The following is a 9,228-nucleotide window of genomic DNA, read 5'->3' as shown; positions in this document are numbered from 1 at the left end:
AAAAAATTCTTTCTTTACTTTTCCTATTCTTTCATAATTTTATCAATTTCTTCTAATTTTATAAGGTCGTCTTTGGTGTAAGCCCTCTAACCATGCCAATCTTGATTATTGAAGGGTGACCTTTTCAATTTCTTCGACTCCTCCCAATGTTGATGAGGTGAATCATTGAATGAATGGTTGCAAAAGAAAATAAATTAAAATTAATGTGAATTAAAGTATATTGTTATGTTTGATTTTTATTGCAGCAGTATATATATAGAAAAATCAAATACCATTTGATATGATTAATATGTGATAACGTATGCATCCTAACATTAAATAATATATTATTATGATTAATATTTGGGCCCATAAATAGGTGATAAGTTGTATGATAAACGAGTGTGATAAGAATTTCATACGTACAGAGGTGGTATAAATGAAGTTAATTTGAAAATTTTTTGGCAATTTAATGCTGAATTATTTTAATTTCCAAACATTTTTCTAAAACTAAAACACCAAGTCTCCATCATGGTTTAGAGAGTGACAGAAGAAAAACTTGTACCTACTCATATATACCCCATCAATTAAAATTATACTTTAATAATTTTTAGTTAGTATCACTTTGTTAGATTATGGAGGCATGATTAGTTGAACTTGAGAAATTTTGTTTTTTATTCTTCTTTTCTCGCTCGCTCTCTATTTTTTTTCGGACGCAAAAAAATGTTGTTCTAATTCTAACTTTTGATAATAGGGAACTATATGAAGTTTACAAACATGGAAGAGGAACTGAGTTCAAGAAATTTCGTAGAATTATTGCTTGAGATTGATTATGCGGCAGTGGTGAGTCTCTTGAATGAGAGGAAGGAATTGGGAGACACTCTAACCCCATAATCAGAAAAGTGAATGAAGTGAAGAAAAGAGAGTGGAATATAGTTTTTGTACAAATTTATAGAGAAGGAAATAGAAGTGGTGATTACCTGACTAGATTCAGAAACTGACTATGTTTTTTGGGACTTATTTTCTCTGAGATTTTAAATATAGGCTACCTTACCCTATTTAGTTTGTATATAGGTTTCTCTTTTTTTGAGCGTCAGTCTCGTGTAATACAAAAAAAATAAGAAACTTAGTGATCACAAATTTCCAAAAAAAAAATTAATATCGGGGCTTTACTTTAGGAAATTGGGCTTTTTATTAAGAGGGGTTTTTCGATTAAGCTAAAAAAGAAACTCTTGAAGAAAAAGGATAAAAGTGTAGTCCATTATCAATTTATCATTGATGATTACGAACTGGACAATAAAATCAGTATAAACACGTGCAAGAACAATCATCAATTCTGCGATTCAAACTCCTATTAAGATGGTCAGTCACAAATCACAAAGTAGTGGAAGTTGTAGTACTAAATCTTGAATCTTCATCCCATGCATGAGAAATAGGATCAATTAACTCCCTCAAGAAAATCTTAGTTGCAGTAAGTTGGTAGTTAATTGAAAATTTGTATTCTTCATGATCATAAAAAAATGAGGTGTATAATAAAGAACATTCAAAGAAATACCTGCTTCTATTCCTACTCTATTCTAATTCCAAGCTATTGTTTTCTATCTTTGGTTTCTAGGCGTTCTCTCTTGAGAGCAGTGAACTTAGCATATATGTCTTCGTACTCAGGCAACTTTGGATGAACATGCTTCGGCTGCTTAGGAGACAGTGAGTATGTTCTTAAGATCTTGTGGTCGCGGTTATTGTGCCGCTCCGGCGGCATAGTCGCGGCTCGCGTGACATGAGCTTTAGTCCTTGAATTAGAAGATGTCTCCAATGTTTCCACCAATTCAGTTTTTGGTTTTCCTCCATGGTGATGGAAACCTGGATATGTGAGTAGAAGTTCCCCAAATGCACCATTATACCCATCATTTGTATTTGTAACCAACTCCATTTGCTTGTTTGATAATGCTTCAAAGTTATCTTCATCATAGTATACAAAGCAGTAACAAGGTTGGTCTAAGCTGCATTGACACATATCTATGTTGGAACATTGCTTAATTCTCTTTTGGGTATAACCATATTTATGATCAGAGGAAGAACTACTACTACTCCTGCCTGGTGATCTGTGATAATGTCCAATATCCATAAGGCATTGGTTTTCAAATAGCATTCTGCTTTTTCTTATGTGTGATGATTTTTGTTCTTGATCCACATCAGTTTCATCATCAAGTGGAGGCAAATTTAATGCCTCTGTAGATGGCACCAAAGCCATAATTTCCCCTTTGTTTTCTGAGTAATCAGAAACTGCAATGGAGATTTTCTCAGTAGTAAACTCTTCCTCTTGCTGAAAACTAGACACCACCAATGCAGAAGAGGCATCAATTGAGGAAGTTGACTCTGGCACAGTGAAAGTCTCACTTGGTACTATTTGGTACTGTTTATTCTCTTCCTCCACCTGAAGAAAAAACATTGAACATAATTTGATATCAGTAAAGCAACATAGAACAATATAGGATTATAATATGGAGAATGCATCAAGTAATCAAATGGTGCAAAATTTAACAGTATACTATTTGTGCATGAATCATGACTCCCCATAGTCATCCGAATGTTATTAAATTAAAGACATTGTAGATTGAATGTACAATATTTTCATCAAAGAAATTAATACCTGAGATTGTTGTATAGCTAAGATCTCAGGTTGTTCTTCATCAGCCTTTCTATGCTTGACATGTTCTGGCACATAAATTACTGGGAGTCGGAGAATCTCTTTTAACTGTGATTTTGAAAACATATACACACATATATATGTTAAGACAAGTGAACTTTGCATATAAACTTGAATATGTCTTATAAGTAGAACAGATTAATGAGGGAAAATAAAATATGGAAAAATTAGTAATACCTCTTTGTTTACAAGATTCCCAGAAGAGAGTTCAACTGAAGCAGTTACAAATTGGTCACCATAACGCTGTCCAAAAAGCTTCCTAAGGACATAAAGCTCAGGAAGATCGCTGCCGCATCTTGCAGAAGCAAATATGAGACTTGATACTGCTTCATTAACATCATCAGGGCACTTCCTGATTTATGAAAGTGACAATGAACAATTCAGTCTATATTTTTATTTTATTTTATATAATTAATACATAGAAATTAAAAGACTTACTTGTGTCGTCTTATAAAGGAGAGATTCTTAAGGATGAAGTCACAGTAGTGATCTAACAATCCATATGCTCTAATGAGGCTTTTATCTTGATATAGTTGCGCGGCCTGAATTTTACAAATTTACAAGCGATAATAATTAACTAAGTAATTAAGTACTAATAACACGTATGAAGACATAATAAATTAATTATTACCTTGTTAAGAGCAATGTCTTCATGGCCATTAATATTGTTTAACAACTCAATCATGTCTTGGTGTAAGTGCTTTGCCATTACAAGCCTCTTGTTCTTGAGTTCTCTTATTCTACGCTTTGCACTTGTTATCGTCCTCTTGCTGCATATCAAATAAATAAATAAAAAAAATTAAGAAAGTTTGAAACAAAACCAAGATTCGTAGTAGAGAGAATAAATCAAAGCAGAATCACCACCATTTGGAAGCTTTAGGCCAGCCGAACAAGATGTCAAACATGTCTAGAAAACCTCGTAGCTGCTGCTTATTTTTTAAGACAAAGGCGATAGAAACATGTATGAATGCAGAAAAAATGAAAAGAAGGTAGAAGCAAATTGATGGTTATGGTTATTGTTATGCATGCATGTGTACGTTGAGTTGAGTGGGTTGAGAGAGAGAGAGAGAGAGAGTAACGAAAAGTGGGTGTTGGAGACAAGTTGTGTTGTGGTGGGCGTGAATATCTGCTCCACTATCTCCTCTCCTTCCACACTCTCCGTTCTTATAGCACAGTTTTTTTCTTCGTACATTTTCTTTTTTTACTTTTTCTTCTTGTATACTTTGAACGCTCCTTACAGTACGGGGAGTACTGCACTCTTTATTTTTTAAGTCACACATGTTTATTTATTTTTCATAACCATCACACCTGTTCTAGAACATACTATATGAGAAATGAGATATGAGATATAGACACTAGAATTTGAGAATATCACCATTGTAGTGGAGGTTGTTACTTATGAAAAAAAAAATCTTTTGATATTTAACCAATAATTCACTAATTTTAAGCGGGTATAAAGAGGCTATGCCATTTAAATTATAATTCATTAATAATGATAGAAGTGATATATATTTACCGTTACTTGTATCAAACCATGATATATTTGAAGTCACTGTATAATTTAATAATTGATGGATAGATAATTTCGGTGTAATTATATTAAGTTATGGCAATTCTATATTTATACGGAGGCGGTTAGATTTAAACCGTAAATAAATTAAGTCGTATAAATAAACGCTATTTTGCTAGTGGATTAATACACTTTTTTTAATTTGTTAATGAAAAAATAATTTAAATATATAATTAATTAATAATAAAAATATTTTGTATATAAATAGTATTTTTTAAATTAAACACCAAATATGCAAAATAACATTAAAATAAAACTTTAAATTAAACTAATACTTATAAGTTAAGGTTGTTGAAGACTTTGACGTGATACTAATGAATAATATAAAATTAAACAGTATAATAAGTAATTCTAAAAGATCGTGACAATAGTGTTAGAACTTTATTTAAAACTTAAAATTTTTATTTTGAAATTACTATAATTTGTTTGGTTTAAAGATTTGCTGAGTTGTAGCTATCGTATATGGAAAAGTCTAGGGAACCAGCAGTTTTGTTGAATTTTGGCCAGCATGTAACCAGCAGAAGAAGGTGAGCCATTAAATGAAATCTCACACCAATCTCACACCATCAAATTATTATTGATGGCTAGTTAATGACTAACAATTACAAAAATTGCTGCCCCTAGCATTGCTCATCCTATATTTAGGTAATGTTGAATCATTTTATAAAATCTTTGTAAAGTTAAAACAAATTAGTTATTTCATCTTGTAGTCCTATGACTTGGACATCTCTTTTCATTTCTATTAATAAATATCTACTAGTTTCAGTAAAAAAAATGTGTTTATTTATTTATAATATTTATGTAGTATTCATGTTGTAATTTATTTTAAGTAAATATAATATTAATTGAAATATTTTACTGTTTTAAATTTTTATTCTTTATTTTTAAAATTGAATTGAATTGTTAAGTTCAACTAGGTTAATTAAGAAGCTGTTATATATTTAATTTAGTATGGTTGAATTTAAAATGTCAACTACAGAAAATAAATCAGCGATAAGTCGCTAAAATCAATAGTAATTTAAATAGTTAAAAGATTAAAAAATTGATAAAAAAATATTTTTTAATGATAAATTTATTACATGAAAGATTATTCTCTACATACAAATATTTTTCCATACAAGTCATACAAGTTATTTATATTCACGTCGTTTTCATATTTTTTTTATGTCTCCTTTTCTTCTTCTTCTTTCTTCTTTTTCTTCTTTTTCTTCTTCTTTCTCCGTGTCTCTTCTTCTTCTTTTTCATAATTTTTCTCTCTCATTATCGTCGTCATCAACACCACCTCTTCCTCCTTCTTTTTTATTGAAATTTCTTCTCTTCTTTTCGTTTTCTCTTTCTCCTTCATTAAAATCACCAGAAAAAATAAAGAAACATTATTCAAATTATTGTTTTACTGTTCTTCTAGATTTTTTTTAGATTGTCTCTACCATGTGCCTCATCCTTAACTAGCAAAACATTAAAAGATTTCAAGAAAAAATATATTGTCTCCCTCCTATATTGGGTGTATTTCTTAAATCTTTTGGGTGTATTTCTTAAATTTTTTGAATGTATTTCTGTAATCTTTTGGGTGTATTTCTGTAATTGTTTGGTTTATTTCTGTAACTATTTGGGTGTATTTCTGTAATCCTTTGGATGTATTTCTGTAATCATTTGAGTGTATTTTTTAATCGTTCGAGTGTATTTTTTGAAGTTTCATAATTTTCAAAACAATTTCAAAACTTGATTTCATAAATCATGAAAATCGAAAAAAAAAACAGAAGGAGATTGAAGGCAAAGAAAAAACGCACGAAGAAGATCAAACAAATTTGACAAGAAACTCGAAAAAGGAAACGAAAATGAAACACACGAAGATGGTTCAGTGACGCGCGTGTTAGATTTTGTCCAACTTGTAAACTTGTAAGTCAAAATAACTCGTATGTGTAACACTCTTCAAAATATGTTATTTTACAAGTGTGGAAACACGTACCATGCAAAAAACATTTGAATTAGAATTAATTTTATTTATAATTTTTCTTAAAAAAAATATGCATATATAAAAAGATAAAGTAAATTAAATGTGTTACATATCTTTTTTTTTTAAAACTAATAAAAATACAGAAGAGTTAATATTGATTTTTTATCACGCAAGTTATATTAACATGTCTTTAATATGATATAGTTTCACAAAGTTTTTTTGTAATATTGATAATTTCCCTTTTCATTGAATAACATAATGATATATCTGTTAAGTTAATTAAATAAATATTATATTCATTTATTTTTATATTATATGTAAAATAAATAATTAACTTTTAGGAAAACTAATTAATTTTTTTTATATCTTAGTAAATTATAATAAGTGAATAAAATATCATTTTGTATATATATTTTTTTCTTTTTTTTCTTACCATAAAAATAAAGACTAAATAGAATAATTATTTGTTAGTGTCATTCTTATACAAGTAACGAGTATTTTTAATGGTGAATATTATTGTGCCTAAAAGGTGGTGTCTATTTATTAAAAAAATTAAAAAAATAATATTTAATTTAAAAGATATAACAAGAAATAATTTTCAAAAAAATCAAAACTTACTACAAAAGATAAGTTAGGCAAAATTTAAACACCAACTCATAGACACTATATAATTCGTCATTCTTAATTTTATATTTGTAAGGTAAACTATTCGCTGATAAGACCTATTCTATGGAAGGCAAACTATTCGCTGATAAGACCTTTTCTATGGAAACAATAGAGAGGTCTGGAGTAGGGTGGCAATATGTACCCTACCCGCAGCTATCCAATTCGACCCCACTCGATCGGGTAGGGTTGCCAATCCGATTCGCAGTGGATAGGGTAGAATGCGGGTATGGTTCTTGTGCGGGTCGAGTAGGTGCGGGTTGAGTCTCAACCCTACCCGACCAACCCGCAATATATTATATATTTATATAAAAATATGTTTTAAGTAGATGTTGAATCAAAAATCTCTTACTAAATGCAAAAGATCTTTAACCATTAAAAAAAATTATTAATTGATAATTTAATATTTTTTTTACATAAAAATCAGTTCTATTTTATATTATTATCAAGTTATATAATAATATTGTATATTTTTTGTAACCTGCGGGTAGGGTCGCTTACCCTACTCATTGCTACCCCTGGTCTGGAGTAGTCGAAATTGGACAAAATCAGTACCAGTTTTTCTTTGAGAAGGAATGGGACACGATGAGAATAGAGAAAGGTACTCCATGACAATCCTTACATGTCCAACGGTGGAAAGAGGGAGTGACAATGGAGGAACAATTGGGGACAGTTTGTACCTATTGTGCTAAGATAGGCCATGATCACAAAAATTGTATCGGAGTGATGGAAGACATGAAAGAAGATCAGTTGCAAGAAGATAAAATAGGTGACCAAATCGGAATAAGGATGGAACTAAAGGAGAATGACAAGGCAAAAGGAGGGAGAGGGGATTGAAGGAATTGGAGGTCTGAACTTCACTGATACAGCCAGAAGAAGCGATGACGGTCGAAAGGAGAACGTATGGAAAAACAGAAACACTGCGGATCAAAGTGTAAACAAGAACCTGCTACAAATTCATAATAGCTTTTCGGCTGGAACACACATGGGGGAAGCTTTTATTGAAATTAACGCTAATAAGATGCCTAGCAGTGAATATAATGGGACAAGAAGGAATGGAGCAGCTGAGTGGACTGAAGAGGAGGGCGAAAGAGGATATAGAGATGGAAGAAATACATAGGAGTATGGATGTTGTTCATGCAGAAAATCTAAAGAAGGTGGAGGGTGTCACCCGTTCAATGGCACCCACAGCACCATGAGAGCTCTTATGTGGAATTGTTGGGGTTTGGGGAGACCCATGATAGTCCATAACCTCAAAGAGATGTGTCAATCCCACTCTCCCAAGTTGGTCTTTTTCTGTGAAACTAAAAGCCAATCTCAAAATATTGAGTAAATTCAGATCATGTGGTTTTTCCAGTTTCACAATTTCGGACCCAACTGGCTTATCAGGAGGTATAACTCTTGCGTGGAGAGCCTATGTGGAGGTGACAATCCTTGGCCAAAACTCCTTGATGAGTTTGGAAAACTCTGAATTAATATTTGTGATGACTAAACATTATTAAAAATAATAAATTACAAAATTATTAATCTGATTCTCATTTAACATATTTTAATTAATAATTTTGTTGCAGGTTTTATGTTGGGCCGAGAAATGAGTTTCTGAATTAAGCCCAACAATTTGCCTTGTTGCATGCATTATATCATAAGGCTGAAATTTTATATTAATGGGCCAGAATAAATAATAATGTTGCAAGCCCAATGCTCTATTGTTTGCTTTCCATGCTTGATCCGTTACACAATTTTATCAGGAAAGCAAATGCTTACCAAATGGGCCAGCTTTGATCATATTATCACAAGCCCAAAGTATGATAAAGAAAAGAGCTTCCATGCTTGGTCCGAAATAAAAGAAAAAATGAAAGCATAGTGCTTCCAACGGAACCAAGCTTTAACAAAGTGATGGATTTCAAAATCTATTACAATGTTAATTAATGCATGGGAAACATGAGAGAGAAAATACAACTGAATTGATTGATGGGTGTTATGTCAAACACGCCACTCTATGCTAAGGGAAGTAAAAGCAAGCTATGCCTAATTAAATTGTTTAACTTCTTTGCATTGCTTTTCTTTTCTTCAGATTTCTTTCATTCTCTCTCATCTCTTTCTTCTTCTTTCTTTGGTCCTTGTCCAGGAAACAATGGACGCCGAGCTCTTCAACGAAGAAAAGGAAAGAGAAGCATGCATCAAGACCATCAAGCTAATGATGGCAAGAAAACATACCAAAAGAAAGATGAGCTGTGGCTAAGATATTCACCAAATGTGGTTAGATTTGGTGAGATCATCTTGAGCCTTTCATGCTCAAAAATGGAAAAAGAAGATTCGGCCAAGAGGGAGATTCTTGAAGCATGGCTTGTCTTC

The 9,228-nt window shown here is 31.5% G+C and overlaps 1 protein-coding gene across 1 annotated transcript; it reads right to left on the bottom strand.

Annotated features, from left to right (window-relative positions):
• Nucleotides 1-1,567: 1,567 nt before the first annotated feature.
• Nucleotides 1,568-3,591, bottom strand: LOC107477935 (uncharacterized). Its single transcript, XM_016098031.1, has 6 exons — nucleotides 3,548-3,591; nucleotides 3,318-3,456; nucleotides 3,125-3,228; nucleotides 2,864-3,038; nucleotides 2,630-2,734; nucleotides 1,568-2,413 (listed from the first exon to the last, which is right to left on the bottom strand). Exons 1-6 carry the CDS (start codon nucleotides 3,589-3,591, stop codon nucleotides 1,568-1,570), a joined length of 1,413 nt encoding a protein of 470 aa, XP_015953517.1.
• Between the last annotated feature and the right edge of the window lie 5,637 nt (nucleotides 3,592-9,228).

Source organism: Arachis duranensis, chromosome 3 (assembly GCF_000817695.3).
Source record: "Arachis duranensis cultivar V14167 chromosome 3, aradu.V14167.gnm2.J7QH, whole genome shotgun sequence".
NCBI lineage: Eukaryota > Viridiplantae > Streptophyta > Magnoliopsida > Fabales > Fabaceae > Arachis > Arachis duranensis.
The sequence above is the reverse complement of the archived record's forward strand: the minus strand, read 5'-3'. Positions and strand labels throughout refer to the sequence as shown.

Bases quoted from the DNA above. Each gene is read 5' to 3' on its own strand.
- LOC107477935 (XM_016098031.1), bottom strand. From the start codon at position 3,591: ATGTTTGACATCTTGTTCGGCTGGCCTAAAGCTTCCAAATGGTG. The intron at 3,229-3,317 runs GTAATAATTAAT...TGTAAAATTCAG, and splicing joins AAGACATTGCTCTTAACAAG to GCCGCGCAACTATATCAAGA. The intron at 2,414-2,629 runs GTATTAATTTCT...TTTTTTCTTCAG, and splicing joins TAGCTATACAACAATCTCAG to GTGGAGGAAGAGAATAAACA.